Genomic DNA, 18,727 nt, shown 5'->3' with positions numbered 1-18,727 from the left:
CAACTTGGCTGAACTATGATTCTCAGTGGTTTAGCAGTTATGCAATGATGTAATTGGGCAGTTATGTAACATGTAATTTAGCAATTATGTAATGATGTAGTCATCCTCCATTTTGTGATCTTATGTGGTCATTCTCCATTTTCACATAATGCTAATTTTCACATAACGACCTGGTAGTTGGAACCTAACTATGTCGATAAGTGAGGAGTGGGTGTACAGCCACATTTTAATTATCTAATCAAATGAAAGTTAATCATGGCAACTCAAACATCACATGTCTATTTTGCAATATGATGCATACAAATGGCATGTGCATAAAATCAGGTACAAAACCATCTGATTTTCAAATCAACACACCAAGCTTGAATTAAGCAACTAGGATGCACTCGCAGAGAAATAAAAAGCTTAATTCAGGGCTTAAAAAGTGTTGCACATAATTATGATATACCTTCAAGATTTTGAAAAGTGAATTCACACACAGACAACATGAAAATAGCTTGTATTAACATTGTGAGTTAACCTGCCACATTATTTGAGAACAATTTATTGAATTAATGAAGCACTTGCATTAGTAATATTTGAATCCACTTTCTCAAATCAATAGAACTATTAAAATAACTTGATTGAAAAGTCTTGAAACAACCATTCTTAACCTACATGTGTCTCCCCATTTCACTGTGGGCCAAAGGTTGGTATGCAGGTGAAATGGTCTGATGTAGCCAGGGTTTGTGAGTTTTTAATATATTGATAGATTCGAATACTGGCTTTTAAATAGTTATTCCCAGGACTTCCTATAAACATCTCCTGGGTTTCCTACAGCACATATTCCCAAGATCCAGAGTCCAGAGTTATCAACGGGGGAAACAGGGTATCTCCAGAACCCTGTTCCAGTGCTATCACTATTTTCCTTTCTGATTAATCACTGCTCCATGCCATACTGTTAAATATTCTTAGTAATACCACTTAGATGGCCTGTTATTTATTAGGAACATTTCTTTTACCCATAGGGAGGCTGTGTATTGAATCTATGTAAGTCACTCCTCTTTATCATTATATTTTGTTTAGTTTGATGTGTTAAAAAAAAAAAAAGCCATTTGTGATTTTGTGGTGCAAATATCTCCTAAGGAGAGAAGCAGCAAATCAGAAGCATTCTGAATATTTTGGAAGAACGGGAGGGTCCCAACATCCTGTGGGCAACGGCAAGACAAGAGAGTTGTGAATGGTTCACCTAATTTCTTTTCCTGACTTTTTTTGCTGTTATAAGCAAAAGGTTTGAGATGACCCTGTTCCAAGTGTAAAGGTCCCATATAGATTTCCAAATAGAGAAGGTAATATAAAATATGGCTAATTATTTCCTAAAATAATGCCTGGCTGCATTAACTTTGAAATAAAGGGCATAAAAGTGAGCATAGTAATAAAGAAACCAGTCAGGCCAAATAAAAAAGGGTAAATTTTAACATAAGCATATGTATAAAATATGTAGCATAATATTGAAAAAACAGTTTTTCTTTATCATATTCAGGTTATACATGGAGAAAAATAAAACTTTTTTTTTTAATTCACCAGTTTGTCAAATTAATGGGATGCTTATTTATGTAGACTGACATTCAATATGACATATTCAGAATTGATAAAACTCTCTATTTTTTCTATTTTAAAATTTTATTTTCAATTAACTTGTTTAGTAACATATATGAAATTGAATTTCTAACAGTGATGTAGGCCACTGATTGATAAATTTGGTTTGTAAAGCCTGTTTGAGTTACAAGGTTTGAATTGTGGGAGTCTAGATTGCTTTGTTATTTGAAGGACAAAATTCTTTTAACCTGCAGAATTAAGCAGTTTTGAAAATGTTGGTATGCAGATATATAGCATTTCTGTTTTCTAAGAGTACACATTCAGTAGTTAAGAAAGTACCACTCAGTAAATTAAACTTTATAGAGTATGCATATAATTCAACAGCAACTAAATGTATTATAGGATTTACTTTATTTCTATGAAACATAATCATAATCAATAAACTTTCGGTTTCATATGTGTGCCTGAGTATAAGATTAATTCAGAATGGTGTAATTTGGGTCATAAAAGGGCCTGTGATTTTAAAGCATTTAAAAAAGATTTTCCTATTTCAAAATGAGAACATATTCCATAAAACTTTAGAAATCAAATATTGGAGAAAGTAAGCCTCAGTACTAGAGGACATCCGGTCACCTAATAGGTGGAAAGTGTTTATATAAAGTGTGTACTTCAGTAAGTCAGTTTTTTCTTACGCTATAGAAGAAAACATTTCTTTTAACTCAAGTTAGGAAATTATTACACATTTTTATATATCTTTATATAAAAAGTTACAAGTAGCAAGCATATGACATAAAGAAATGGAAGAGTAACAGCAGTATCTGAGAATGCATGCTTTTTTACAATGTCTAATAAAAAGGATATTTTTCCAACTCAAATATCCATTACTGACATGCAGGGTATTTTCTCAAACTGTCAATTCACTCATATTGCTAAACGCTTAATCAAAAAACATTTCTATTATAGGGTACCGATGGTAAAATACCTGATTTCAAAAACCATTTCTGAAACTCGGTATCTTCCTTTGACATGAAACAAAAAGGAACTTGTGGGGTATACAAGAAAGACAAAAAAAAAAAAAAATGAGATTTTTCTTATTGCAATCTAGTAATTTTACTCATCACTTTTTGCTGCAATTAATCGTAATATAACAATAGATGCTTATAGTCCGTAAAACCTCTAGCTGGTGTTTCCATGGTCCATATTTTCACTTTTCATGGTGGCATGTTCATAATCACTCAGGAACGCACTATTCTCAAGCAGTCTATATAATGAAAACAATGTACATGTAACGCAAAGTTCATCCAAAATCGTGTTTTTCCACATATCACACAATGTACAATTATATAACAAAGACATAATACAACATAGAAACAAAGGTGGAATCGACAGTAAAAATAAAGTTGGGGCAGTCTTAATCAGGAATTAATTTCTTCTTCAAGTTTTCAGTAAATCTCAAAATGTATTTAGAAACTAAGGAGCACTTGGTGGCCAGCAACCAAATTATGAAATGAACATATCACTGCGCAGCGGGGATGTCTTGCCGAAGGAATAACAAATGTCTGTAATTCTTAAGTTTGGATAAAGGCAGTGGAATGAATTTAGAAATATGTCCACTTTTCACAATTCACTATAGAATTTCCTTTTCACAGTCCCCATGTTTGTATAAATAGTTCTTCTCTGAAAATAAAACACAGTTAAAACATTTTCTCCCAATGAAAAATACATATAAATACATCAATTTATCAATGTCAGATAGAGCATGGAAATGCATTCACCTAATTCAAGAAAGTTCATAAGCTTGAAGAGTTTTAAAGAGATTAGCTGTCAAGCAAATTTAACTGGAGACAAATTAGTCTGATAGAGGATAGTCTATCAAGTGCAAAAAGTAAAGCCATTATGATAGCCTATGATAAAATAGATGTACACATAGACAACTGGTATTTATGAAACATTTCACATTATCAAGCATTCAAATTTTATATCATAAAATTTGACATACATGCTTCATTTAATTTTGATGAGAGAAGCTACACATTCATGCAAAAATAAGAGTACACACACTATACAAGTTCTACCAAATACTGTGTATGAGTTATGAGTCAAATATTGCCAAATTAAATCAATAAAGTTAAGTATCAGTTTAAAGACTGACTTCAGTTATATTAAAACTGAATATCATATTTTGATTCCTAAAATCTTGGGTTTCTTCTTGGGCAATTTGCTGAAGAATTCACTCATTTCAGTGTTTTTGCTTTTAAAATTTAATATTTTGATGTTCTTTTTGACAATATTTTATTATAATACTTGAGGATAAGAATACTAAAATTCATTTCAAAGACATGTATGCTAAGAATCATCACTCTGTTAGCACTGAATTCATTGTATTTCTAATTGTGAAATGTCAAGAAACACACATGTAAAGAGGTAATGGATAAATAGCACATTCCCTACAAACTACTAAACAACCGCAACGAAACAAAACAAAACAGGGTACAACAAAGTGGGAGGCGGAACCAAGGGCTTTTGCTTACCTTGAATTTTCTTTTTAGACCCTAGTTGTGTTGTATTCAGATTCATGTTTGCTTAGAGACCCAATGAGGCAGAACCTGGAATGTTATGGCTATTTCATTCAACAAAGTATTTGCACAAAAAATACATATATGCATATAAATATTTACTTAAAAGCTTTCTTAAACTTAAAAAAAAGAAACCAGGGAAATCATTTTTTTCTCATAGCATGCAAAATGTATTAAGTCAACTAAAAATATTTTAGGTTTTGAGAATGCATAACTCGTTGAAAAAGTATGTGAAATTATAAAACAAACTAAATGCTAATAAACATGCAAAACAAAATATAAATAAACTGGATCTTTAAAATTTAACATGTTTTTTTAATTTAAATGTTGTCCTTAAAATTTATATCATTTTAGTGCCCATAGCACAACACAGGTAATATTGCCTACATTCCAAGGAAAATAAATAAAAACTTTTCTATTAATAGGAACATTTAAATATAAATAATTAGTATTTTAGCATACCATGCCATCATATGCAATTTTTAATGTAAGTATTCTGTTATAAGTGAGAGAAGTATTTTCATTTTAATACCAAAAATATAACATGTTATATTGCAAAATACATTATTTTTACATTAAAATTATTTACTAAGATGGGCTAACCATCTTGATAAGGCAATTGTTTCCAAATATCATTTCACATCTTAAAATATATAAATATTGATGGAAGTGGCATTCATGACCTCCTTTTAAATATGTGCAAGCCAAATAGGAATAGAAATTTATATCATAAATTAAAATCTGTAATTTTTTAGAAATAAATATTGTATGCATATAGAAATAAATATCTTTGGCTTGTGTGCGTGTTTACTCACACACATATTCACATCATGTACATCTATGGGATTTAGGAAGAATAAGAATAGCAGTGAGAAGGAAAAAGAAGAGGAAAAAAGTTGAGACACCATAGTCTAAAACACTAGCAAAAAGAGAAACTAAAATATGAAGACAATATAGAACATGATATTCTGGAAGTATTTCAGTCCTCAGGTTATAGCTGTCATCAAAAAATCTATGGATACTGACCGCTGGACGGCTTTATCGTGTCTGGACAGCCTGTGACTCGTGGTGGGCACCTCCTCAATCTCGTCAATGTCACAGGCATCCGCAGCATCTTGCGAGTAGTTGTGTTTCATGACAAGGATATTCCTTCTGTTCATGGGCGGGATGAGGGGTTTGACGGGCTGTGGGGGCATTTCTGTCAATACAGAAGCATCTCTTGTGCTGAGGTTACTGCGGCTGCCTTTAGTGCTGGACAGTTGTGATCCACAGTGATGGTCATGAATGCATTTGGAAGATGACCTCCGCAGTTTATGGTAATTTTCAAAGTCATCTGCCACATCTGCAAAGTCAGCTGTAGCCCCTGTCCCTCTGAGAGAGCATAACTCATAATGCGGAGGCTCAAACACCTCCTGGAACACAGTCTGGTCAAAGTCTGATTTCCTCTGGACGTATTTCTTACGAGGCTGTTTGATCTGCACAATGACAGAGACGATGATAAGGATGATCACGATGCAGGAAGTCACACCAATGACAGTCCCACTTGTGTTGGTCAGCTGGTCCAGGAGGTTGGCTTTCCTTTTTTCTACAGGTTGGGGAGAGTGAAAACCACAAACAGAACAGAAGAGAAACACACCACCACACATTAAAAATTACAGTCGAAGTGGATATTCAGAACTTTAAAATGAAATAGGCCAAGCATAGTTTTTATAGACTTAAAGTAGCATGAATTAAAAAAAGTTTCAATTTTCATGAAGGCCCCATCTTCTAGCATTGAAAACAGCTCTCCAATTGTCCAGCGTTACATCCCTGCTATAAAACACATACATGTGGGCACACACACATGCATGTATGTTTGGAAAAGGTCTTCTAAGACCTTTAGCATGACATTTAGGAACAAACTGGTAATTTTTTAAACAATAAATTATTTTCTTTTCATAGGTATAAGAAAACTTCTCAACTCCACTACTTGGAACATGAATATCCCCATGCTGCTCTATATCAACAGAAAAAGGGCCCAAACCACATGATCATCTCAATAGTCACAGAAAGCACATTTGAAAAAATTTAATACCCCTTCATGATGAAAACATTCAAAAATTAGGAATAGGAGGGACATCCTTGGTGTGATAAAGGGCACCTAAAAAATCATAATTAATGGTGAAAGGCTGAATGCTTTCTCCCCAAGATCACGAACAAGACAAGGATGTCCACTCTCACCATTTCCATTCAGCATTGTACTGGAGGTTCTAATAGGGCAATTAGGCAACATAATAAAAATAAAAGATGTCCAGATTGGAAAAGAAGTAAAGCTATCTTTATTTTCAGATGACATGATGTTATATACGGAAAATTCTAAGGGATCCAGTAAAATATTGTTAGAACTAATAAACCAGTTGAGCATCGTGGCAGGATACAAAATAAATATGCAAAAATTAATTGTATTTCTCTACACTAGCAATGAACAGGAAACCCTGGTGGTGTACTAGTTAAGAGTTATGGCTGCTAACCAAAAGTTTGGCAGTTTGAATTGACCAGGTGCTCCTTGGAAACTCTATGGGGCAGTTCTACTCTGTCCTATAGGGTCGCTATGAGTCGGAATCGACTGGATGGCAACTTTGTTTTTTTTTTTAAGCAATGAAAGTCTGAAAATGAAATTAAGAAAATTTAATTTATGACAACATCAAAAATTATAAAAGACTTAGGAATCAATTTAACAAAAGAAGTACCAACTTAAACTACCAAACATCTTTGAAAGAAATTTAAAAAAGACTTAAGTAAATGGGAAGACATTCTATATTCATGGATTAGAAGATTTAATATTCTGAAGGTGCTGATACTCTCCAAATTGATATGCAGATTCCGTGCAATCCCTATCAAAATTCCAGCTGACTTCTTTGCAGAAACTAACAAGCTGAATCCAAAGTTTGTATGGAAATTCAAAGGACTTAGAATAGCCAATACAATTTTGAAAAAGAACAAATTTGGAGGACTCACACATCCCTATTTCAAAACTTACTACAAAGCTACCATAGTCAAAACAATGTGAAACTGTCATAAGTGTAAATATATAGATAGTGGAATATAATTAGAGTACACAAATAAACTCACATCTATGGTCAACCAACAAGGATGCCAAGACCATCCAATAGGGAAAGAATAGTTTCTACATTGAATGGTGCTGGGACAAGCGGACAGCCACATGCAAAAGAATGAAGCTGGACGGACCCCTTTCTCACACCACATGCAAAAATTAACTCAAAATAGATCAAAGACTTAAATGTAAGAGCTAAATCTATATAACTTTTAGAAAAAAACATTGGCATAAATCTTTATGAGCTTAGGTTAAATAATTTCTTAAATATAACAATAAAAGTACAAGCAATAACAACAAAAAACAGATAAATAGAATGTCATCAAATTTAAAAGCTTGTGCATCAAGAGACACTAAGAGAGAGAGTGAAAATGTCATCCTAGAGAAAGGTTGGTGGTTTGAACCCACCCAGCGACTCCACAAGAGAAAAGACTAGGTGATCTGTTCCCATAAAAATTACAGCCTAGGAAACTCTATAGGGCAGTTCTACTCTGTCATACAGGGTCACTATCAGTTGGAATCAACTCAACAGCACACAACAACAGAGAATAGGAGAAAATCCTTAAAAGCTATGTATCTGATAAGGGTCTAGTAACCAGAATACGTAAGCACCTTTAATACGCCATAAGAAAACAGCAACCTAATTTAAAAACGGGCAAAGGATCTAAATAGACATTTCTCCAAAGAAGATAGAGAAATGGCCTAAAAGCACATGAAAAGATGCTGAATGTCATTAAAAACCACAATGAAATAACACTTCTTCCCACTACCGGCTACCAGTTGCCACTGAGTTGATTCTGACTCATGGTGACTCCATGTTGTCAGAGTAGAACTGCTCCATAAGGTTTTCGATGTCTGATTTTTTGGATGGAGATTGCCAGGCCTTTTTTCTGAGGCACCTCTGGGTAGACTTAAAATTCCAAACTTTCAGTTAGCAGCTGAATACATTAACTATTTGCATGACCCAGGGGCTCCCCAGTTTACCCCACTAGAATGTCTATAATAAAAAAGATAGATAATAACAAGTGTTGGAAAGGATGTGAAGAATTTGGAAAACTTATACTCTGTTGGTGGGTATCTAAAATGTTACATCAGCTTCAGAAATCATTCTGGCAGTTCCTCCAAAATTTATATATAGAGTTCCCATATGACCCAGTACTTGTACTCCAAGGAGTATGCTCCAGAGAAATGAAAACATATGTCTACACAAAAACTTGTACACGAACGCTCATAGAAGCATTACACATAATAGCCCAAAAGTGGAAACAACCCAAATATCCATCAACTGATGAAAGAATAAACAAATGGTATGAAATAAATGGTATGATGCATGGTCTATCCATACACCGGAATATTATTCAACAGCAAATGGGAATGAAGTACTAATACATGCCACAACATGCATGATCCTTGAAAATACTAGACTAAGTGAAAGAAGCCAGTCACAAAAACAAAACAAAGCAAAAACAAACAAGCAACAACAAAAAACACATATGTTATGATTCCCTTTACATGAAAGGTTCAGAATAGGCAAATCTAGAGACAGAAAGTAAATTATTGGTTGCCTAAGACTGGGCTGGGGTGCTGGGAGGAAATAAGAAGTGACTGCTAGTGGGTATCAGGTTTCTTTTTAGAGGGATGAAAACGTTCTAAAAACGATTTTGGCAATGATTGTACAAATCTGAATACACTAAAAACTATTGAAGTATACATTTTAAATGGGCGAATTATATGGTATGTGAAGTATATCTCAATAAAACTGTTCTATGTAAATGATAAAAGTGAAACATGATTAACTTATTACTCTTACAACTATCAGCAACATATACTCATTGTTATTAATATGGTTCTTTTTGTTGTTATTCAGCAGTCCCGCCTTCCTTTTCTGCTCTTTCTGGAGCACCAAAGCTAATGTTTTTCCTAACGTGCATGCAGCAAGATGTTAAAATAAAATAAAACTAAAGCAACAAATAAACAATAGGTCTAATCATAGTTTAAGAGTGGTTTCAGTCGTCATTTTATTTCTTTGCAGTGGAAAGATAGATTGATTTCTCCCCTTGTGTTTTATTATTTGATTAAAAATAAAAACAGAATAAATGAGGAAATGTTTCCCATCTGAATTAAATTTGAATGTGGCTTTGCTCCCATTTTGAGGCTGTTCCTTTGTGTGAAGTGTACAGTGACCAGTTTACTTTGATTTCTGCCCTGAAATTTCATCCGTTTTTCTGTCTTCAGAAGATGAATATAGGAGTTCATAATGCATTCCAATTCACGTTTTCTTGATTACTGTCTCATGTCAATACCCCCTATATTTGTAGGAACAGCATCACATTAGGAACAAAACAGACAGTGACCACTAATCATTAAAGCTCTTTCATGACCTAATTTATTTCTCACTTTAGATTTTTTGTTGAATTTTTTTTTTCGTTAATGGAATGCATGCTGAATCACTGAGTCTATCTGAATTGAGTGTGTCCCTCTGGGCTTTCTGAGTAGGACTGGTGGGATGCATATGTCCTATTGGCCTCTGGGATACAAATGTCCTTGTGGACTCGTGTGCAGGTTTATTGGGACACAAATGCCGCTATAGGATGCACCAGGATGTGCCACCTTATACAATACCCTGTAAAAAGAGTAATTTGCGGCATACACCTGTTTCTTCTATTTCAAACAGTTGTACAGGTCCCCTCCTGATGGCAGCATGTATTGAAAGTGGGAAAGCAACTTTCAAAAAAACCTGAGAGGTGGAAAATGTAGGTGGTTGAATGTGTATCTCATTACTCATGAAAGGATTAGCAGTGCTGTATTAAGATCCTTCAAAGACTATTTAATTTCCTATCCATTCAGAAATTGATCCTTGGACACAAAACTAACCATCGCCAATGCCCCACAATCAAAATAGTTGAACCAGGACCTGCCTTCCTTATTGACAGTCTGAAACCATAGCTACTGTTACAATGCTTTTCTGCTTCTAGACACAGAAGGCATTTTAATAGATGGTATTGGATTTTACACATGAAAGTTATTTGCCTGTTTCTCTTCCTTTGCAAATTGTTTAATATTGGATCTTAATAAAAGAATATATCTGGCTCTTCCAATTTAACTAAAACATATAACCTTTATAACCCAACCAAGGATCCCTGTCTACATAAACAACCTTTGTCTTTAGCTGAGAGAAGGGGAGGGGGGCTTGGAAGTTATCTTCATTGGGGGGACAAAACAGATTTTAGCAGGAAAGAAAAAAAAGATTTTAGCAGCAAAACTGAAGTGGCAGAAAGTGCGTGAAAGCAAAAATGTTCCTTCAATACACTTTGTCTAAATTTAGTGTGTGTGTCTACAATGTCCAACGAGGACAAATAGGAATAGACGGAAGCACCTGGGGAGAGACAGGGAAAGGGCACCTGGATGAGAGGGAAGTAACACACCCCACTAAGCTCCGATTTCCCTCTCCCTGGCTCTGTAGGTTCTAATAGAGAAAAGTCTTTAATAAAAATGTTCAGGACAGTTCCCTGTGCATTAATCAATGAAGAAACCTCTGGAAACCGCATGAGTAAAGGCAAAGAAAAATGCTACTAATCAATTACTAAACATGCACAAAGCTCATAAAACTCACTATTGTTGTGGTTATTGTATGCCATTAACCTGATTCTGACTCACAGCTGCCCCATGTGATAGAGTAGAACTGCCCCATAGTGCCTCCAAGGCATTTCACCAGGTCTTTCTCCCATGGAGCTGCTGGTAGATTTGATCCACCAACCTTTCAGTTAGCAGTTGAGTGCTTAACCATTACACCACCAGGGCTCCTTTAAAAGCTACTATATGCTCTATTTCTAAGAGTATTGGATGTATATAAACATTGAAATAAACGTTCCCCCCACCCCAGAGGCAGGAAACGTTATGAATCTCAAGGACTAATCATTACCTTTACAGTGATTTTCATCCCAAGGATACACGCAATTCTGGAGTCCGTTGCAGACCAACGTATTGTTAATGCACATGTTACTATGGCAGAAGAACATATTGCCTTCACAGGGGGCTAAAAACCACAAACAGAAGAAAATAAAGGTGAAAAAAAAAAAAGCTATAATTGATGCTCAGAAGTGAATCACTCACATTTCAAATCTAAAAGCAAAAAGATTAGAATGACAGTTTGCCTTTAAATTGAGATAAATGACCTGACATGAGATTCTCCTAAGTGTTCAGGCGTGGTGATTATTTCTTGTGTTAGCAACAGAGCTGGCATTCCTCTAGAGCTGCTCAGTTTAGAAAGCTGGCACAGAGTGATTTCCATCATAAAAATGAAGTACACTATCCACACAGGGTTTTTTTTGATGTATTCATTAGCAAATACTGTTAAGTGCCTACCATGTGCATAACATTATGCTAGGGACTGAAATTCAGCAAATGCACAAATTTACTATCACTGTGCATACAGATTTAATTGAAATATTGCAGTAATTTGGAAAAATATCTGCTTACCAAGTACAAAGTAAGAAAAGTACGTAATAAACCAAACCCTATAATGTCATTTATGCATACGAAAAAAAAAAAAAAGATATCATGGAATTTCAGACCGGGAAGAAATTAGTCCTGAACAACATAAGAAAAATCTACAACATATTCGTCCACATTGAATATGTATATGGTAATGAGATTAGCCTACTTTGCATGTATTCCACACATTCTAGTGACTGTAAGTACAATGGTCCATGATCTCCAAATTACAATGCACATTCAGGGCACTGGGGGGTAAAAGAAAAACCTCCAGAAGGTATGAAATTTGGTTAGCTAATTAGGATAAAAAGTGAGAAGTTAACACAGCGAGATAAAAGTTTACATATGATTTCAATATTAGGAAATTACATTTCTTTCACTACTAGAGAAACAGGATATTTAAAATAGTCTCTAGACAATGCTCTACATTCTACCTTGGTGAGTAGTGTCTGGGGTCTTAAAAGCCTGTGAGCAGCCATCTAAGATACTCCACTGGTCTCATCCCTTCGGGAGCAGGGGAGAATGAAGAGAACAGGATACAAGGAAAAGATTCGTCCAAAGGACGAATTGTCCACAGCTACCAAGGCCTCCACCAGACTGAGTCCAGTACAGCTAGATGGTGCCTGGCTACTACCACTGACTGCTCTGACCGGGATCACAAAAGAGGGTTCTGGACAGAGCTGGAGAAGGATGTAGAGCATAATTCTAACTCACAAAAAAAAAAGACCAGATTTACTGGCCTAAAGGAGACTGGAGAAACCTTGAGAGTATGGCCCCCAGACACCCTTTTAGCTCAGTGGTGAAGTTACCTCCGAGGTTCACTGTTCAGCCTGGGAGTGGACAGCCCCATAAAACCAAATGAGACTAACGAGGTACAGGAGTCCAGTGACAAGGGCCAGAAGGCAGAAGGGGACAAGGAAGCCGGTGATAGGGAACCCAAGGTTGAGTAAGGATATTGTTAATGTGTTGTGAGATTGTTAACCATTGTCATAGGGCAACATTTGGAGTAACTGTTAAATGAGAAACTATTTTGTTCTGTAAGCCTTCATCTTAAGTGAGAATAACAGCACAATTGGAAGAGCGTAGTCAATGTCACTGAACTGTGTATGTAGAAATTTTTGAAACGGTGTATCTTTGGCTATGTGTATTTTCACCAAAAAAAAAAAAGGTTGAGAATTTAGAGGGTTAATATGTTGTGGGGTTGTTAACCAATGTCAGAAAACAACATGTGTACTACTGTTTCATGAGAAACTATTTGTTCTGTATGCCTTCACCTGAAGTACAATAAAACATTAGAAAAAAAAGTCTCTAGAGTAATATTGAATTATGACTTATAATTCACAGAGAATACCTGAAAGTTAACTTTTGTTTTACCTTTGTAATTACTCCATAAATCTCAGAAAATGTAATTTTAGTGTTTTCTTTTTTTCCTGCTACATTATTTGGGCCACCCTTTTAAGCACAGGCATTCTAGAAAAACTTAGATACAGAACACATAATTTGTAGCGGTTAATCAATCAGTAAAACATTATTGTTATTGTGTGCCATCAAGTCAACTCTGATTCATAGCGACCTCATATGACAGAACACAACTGCCCCGTAGGGTTTCCAAAACTGTAATCTTTATGGGAACTGATTGCCCGGTCTTTTTTCCCCTGCAGAGCAGCTGGTGGGTTCGAACTACTGACATTGGTTAGGAGCTGAGCACTTAACCATCGCACCACCAGGGCTCCTAAAGATTTATTAATGATCAATATTACATAAACACTGCAATCTTACTATAAGGAGCCCTGGTGGGGCAGTGGTTAAATCCCTTGGTTACTAACCGGAAGGTTGGTAGTTTGAATCCACCAGCCATTCCTCAGGAGAAGGATGCGGCAGGTCTGGTTCCATAAAGATTACAGCCTTGGAAACCCTATGGAGCAATTCTACTCCGCCCTACAGGGCAGCTATGAGTCGGAATCAACTGGAGGGCAATGAATTTGTTTGTTTGTTTTAACAATCATACTATAATGGATTACTCACTTTCAAAATTTTATACTGCAGATAATTTAGAAAGTTACCTTCTTTAATGTACTTGTTATATTAACCAAAACTTTCAGAAATATACTTAATATATTTATAACGCACCTAGAAGAATCCTTTTAAAAAGCAAAATACATAAATCCTAAAAATCAAAAGAAAGGCAAAAGTAGCTAATTCAAGCAACAGTGATCCCTCCTAGCTAACCACACCCTCTTCCCTTCCAGTGCCCCCTCCTACAATATGATAGAATTTCTTCTTTCTTCTGCTCCAATTCAGCTTAAGGTTTCTGGTTAAAGATTAAAAAAAAAAATCCAGTGGTTATCTTGAAAAAAAGTACTGAAGAGTAAAAAGTATGTGATAATCATTTCAAAAAGAAAAGTATCATGGTTAACACTTTACTGGGCTAGTGATTGGTTAAGCACCATATAAAACTTGTATATTGTAAACTTTAACAATCTGATATATTATTGCAAAAATATTCTTTTTATTAAGGAACTGAATGTGCATTTTTGTAGTCAACCATAATGGCTTTGGCAGAACTGATTTGGTCTGTTAAGCAGATGATGAATGCTGTCAAAATGTGTACACAGAGCAAAAAGATGTTTTCTGCAAATAGATGTGAATGTCTGCAAAGTGTTTTAGTAAAGAGGTAAAAACCACTAAATTACCTAATAAACTGCAGAGGTTTTGAAAGTAGAGTTATCCATCAAGTAAAGAATACCTTAAAAAGAGCATATATATTCACCGACCTTCCATAATGAGTTAGGAAAATCATTGCTATTAAATAGGATGAGCTAATGAAAAAGTTTAAACATGTAAATATGTAAGTAAAAAAGGTATTGCACTTTGTAATAAGTAAAGTAAAACAGTGTGCTGGTAAGAGAGCTGAGCTTTGGATTCCAAATACTCCGTATGTGATTTTATTTGTTTCTACTGATTAGTAGTTGTGAAAATATCTTATAAGCTATAAATCTGTATTAGTTATATTTAAATGTTAGTGGTTTGACTGGGAATGCAACAGATAATGCAAGAATGCCAATAAATCACACACCTGCTACATTTCTTTATATTAAATAATTATGACAAATGTACAAACTGGAATCATCCCGCCTTTTTTTTTATCATTCTAGATAGTATTCCATATCTCTTATCCCTTACTTTTGCTAGTATTTAGAGTTTCTATGAAAACGGCAAAAACAAACAAAAAACCCAAATTAGAAAATAAACCAATGATAAGGAAATGTTTTTGCCTCAAAAATATTTGGGGGAATATTTATTGTAATGATTTTCTTAACACATCTTCCTCCAAACCCTTCATCTAGAACACCAGTCATTCAAGTCACTAAAAATCAGTCCCTGGTGTTAAACTGACAACCCCTTTCTATGATTCAACAAGTGGTTTTAAATCAGTTCTGCTGTTACATGAAGTAGCACAGTGACAGGTAATAACAACTAATTAACTTTACAACTTGCAGAAATTAAAGTTTCTATCCTCTCACTTTCCTGAAAGTCACTATATGGCTCTAGTAATATATCCGAATGCAAAAACAAAGTCAATGACACACCAGAGACCTCCAGCTTCAAGCTCTTTGGTTCTATGTTGCTACACCAGTTATACGTGTAAAAAGACAAAACATGAGTTTATAACTAATATGCATTTTTTATAGCCATATAAACAAAAAACATCCCCTTCTAAGATATGTCCAGGACTTTCCCGAAACTAAGACTTCCTGGCTGGTGATTTTTATATCTAGGGGAGTATATTCCTCTGCTACACTCATTTTCAGTGTAAAGTATCATCAAAAGTTCAATTCTAAAAAAAGAAGCAGAAAACAGAATTTTTGCATATTAAATACAATGACAAATGCAGATTTTAACATCTGTTTGTACTACTTAGCAGGGGGAAGGTTTTGCTGTGTAGAATACTTAGTTGTGATATTCCTCTTTAACAAGGCTATCAAGATAGCACGTATTTTTGAACACCAAACAGTAAAGAGATATACTCAAGTCCCATCTTGGAAAGCAATGTATAGAAGAGAATAGATCTTGGCCTTTTGGTGCCACTATAACGTCCATTAGTGTTTTCTCAAAGTTCTTAGTGATCCTATGGAATTGAGACTTGGGTAAAAATGACAATATTGCCCCAACACAATTTTCAGAAGACAGGAACACAATACATAGAATCAGGCTTTGAGATTATGTACAGGTAGTTAATCCAATTTTAAATTCCTTTTAAAATGGTCATGGTGAACAGTCATTCAAATATTTTATAACAGATTCTTTGAAACCACAAAATTTAGTACTCCACTTTCCTATGGAGAGCAAAAGGTGTTTTGTGGACCAGTAAGATTGAGATATGTGGTACGCAACTATGTATCATCCTTTTAGGGATCCTCAGGGTGTGTACCCATCAGAAGGCTCAGCGCAGTCTTGTGGTAATAGAGAAAATCAAAAACAAAACTTTGGGAAGTGTTGCCCCAGTGTTCAGAAACTGTTACAGTGATAGAATTCTTAAGAAAAATATAGAATAGTATGGAGAATTATTAAGATATAAAGTGTAAAAAGTATACAAATTCTTATAATTATCGAAACACACAAACACACGTATGGAAAATTTTACTAGAAATACATAAACTGAAGTGTTAGCAATGGTTATTCCTAGCATTTCCTCAAATTATATTTAGCTTTTATTGAAAAATTTTCCATACATACATATATGTATACATATACATACAAATACACATATTCATAGACATATAATCAGAAAAAATGTTAATAAAAACATACTAAGTGTTAATCCACAAAAGGTCATTTTTATACTTCAGAATTTTTAAACAGTAAAATAAAAGTTTTTACAAAACATCAATAATTTACCATTTCAAGACATTTAATTGTGCTCACGTGGAACTTACACAAAAGGCAATCATTTGAATAGAACAAAGGGATACTCTTTGGTTTAAAATCAGAAAAGGTTTGCATCAGGATTGTATCCTTTCAGCATACTTATTCAGTGTGTATGCTGAGGAAAGAATCTGAAAAGATGGACAACAGGAAGAAGAACGTGACATCAGGACTGGAGGAAGACTCATTAACAACCTACAATATGCAGAAGACACAACCTTGCTTGCTGAAAGTGAAGAGGACTTGAAGCACTTACTAATGAAGATCAAAGACTACAGCCTCCAGTATGGATTACACCTCAACATAAAGAAAAAAATCCTCACAAGTGGACCAGTAAGCAACGTCATGATAAATGAAGAAAATATTGAAGTTGTCAAGAATTTCATTTTACTTGGATCCACAATCAACACCCATGGAATCAGCAGTCAAGAAATCAAAGGACATACTGCATTTGGCAAATCTTCCACAAAAGACTTCTTTAAAGTGTTAAAAAGCAAAGATGTCACTTTGAGGACTAAGGTGTGCCTGACTGAAGCCATGGTATTTTCAATCGCCTCATATGCATGCGAAAGCTGGACAATGAATAAGGAAGACCAAAGAAGAATCGATGCATTTGAATTATGGCATTTACAAAGAATACTGAATACTCCACAGACTGCCAGAAGAAGGAACAAATCTGTCTTGGAAGAAGTACAGCCAGAATACTCCTTAGAAGCGAGGATGGCGAGACTTTGTCTCGCTTATTTTGGGCATGTCATCAGGAGGGACCAATCCCTGGAGAAAGACATCATGCTTTGTAGAGTAGAGGGTCATGGAAAAAAGAAGGAGAACCTCAATGAGATGGGTTGTCACAATGACTGCAACAACGGGCTCAAACATAAGCAACACTTGTGAGGATGGGGCAGGACTGGGCAACAATTTGTTCTGTTATACATAAGGTCACTATGAGTTGGAGTCAACCCGAAGGCACATAACAACAGCAAATAATTTACTATATATAAAGACTGTTAATGACTTTTATAAATTATTTTACTTAATATTACCTGCTTCATTGCTTTCTTTTTAGGTCTATTTTTAAATACACTCATATTCCAGTGCTGATCACAAGGTGGCGAGCTTACACCAGACTTCAGTGAAATTGTGTTTCCAACCTTCATCCTGATGATTAAACCAGGAATGCATCTTGGAGAAACATTTTTGCTAAATATTACTGATCCTTTAAAAAAACAAATTATTTACAAGGAGGTGGCCAAAGTATTTTGAGCATATCTTAATTAAGTAAAAGAAGGCAAAAACAAGGACAACATCCCCAACACAAAAAATAAAAGTTTTTGTGTGTTTCCCCTAGTAAAGAATGCTGTTGCTGTTGTTGCTGTTAGGTGCCATTGAGTCAATTTTGACTCAGTGGCCCCATGTGACAGAGTAGAACTGTCCCCATGGGGTTTTCTAGGCTGTAATCTTTATGAAAACAGATCACTGGGTCTTTTCTTTTGAGGAGCCACTGTGTGGTTTTGAACTACCAACCTTTCAGTTAGCAGCCAAGGGCTTAACCATTGTGCCACCAGGGCTTCTATAATAAAGAATAATAATGCATATATTTTACAATGACAAAGGTCTAATCATAGATGTCCTATTATTTTTCAGTGTTGGTCTCACATATTGATAAATTTTGTATCAATTCTGTAAATAAAATATTTTTCATTTATAATTGCTATTTTAATGCTTTGACCACTAAAATCCATTCTTTACCCATTCTTTATAGTTAATAAAACCATCATTGGTTATCTAGTTCAAAGTCAAAGAACATTGTACTTCAAGAAAATTTGGAAATATAAGTGACGCTTGATAATGTTTTCCTTAAAATACACACACCCACACCCACCCAAACACACACACATTATATCATCTAAATAAAATGCTTGGGGCTTAGGGTCAGATGAACATATACACACAGTCACACACACATACACTCAATCATAAACATTCACTCTTATACACACACCTCACATTCACATACACTCACATACACTCATACACACATATTCTCACATTCACTCAC

At 34.9% G+C, this 18,727-nt stretch overlaps 1 protein-coding gene across 2 annotated transcripts in view; it reads right to left on the bottom strand.

Moving 5' to 3' along the window:
- NETO1 (neuropilin and tolloid like 1) overlaps nt 1–18,727 on the bottom strand; it is a 154,536-nt gene that overhangs the window by 2,878 nt on the left and 132,931 nt on the right. The window contains exons 8-11 of one of the 2 annotated variants that reach the window (XM_004387306.1): nt 11,171–11,284; nt 5,181–5,739; nt 4,110–4,184; nt 2,634–3,255 (exon numbers count right to left, since the gene is read on the bottom strand). In XM_004387306.1, coding sequence (XP_004387363.1) covers nt 4,124–4,184; nt 5,181–5,739; nt 11,171–11,284 — 734 coding nt within the window. In that variant the 3' untranslated portion in view covers nt 2,634–3,255; nt 4,110–4,123. Of the gene's footprint in view, nt 1–2,633; nt 3,256–4,109; nt 4,185–5,180; nt 5,740–11,170; nt 11,285–18,727 lie in introns of those variants that run through there. The other variant, XM_004387305.2, reaches the window with a different exon arrangement.

This window comes from Trichechus manatus, unplaced genomic scaffold (assembly GCF_000243295.1).
Source record: "Trichechus manatus latirostris isolate Lorelei unplaced genomic scaffold, TriManLat1.0 scaffold00183, whole genome shotgun sequence".
Taxonomy (NCBI): Eukaryota; Metazoa; Chordata; class Mammalia; order Sirenia; family Trichechidae; genus Trichechus; species Trichechus manatus.
Note: the sequence above shows the minus strand (reverse complement) of the source record. Positions and strands in the feature narration are given on the sequence as shown.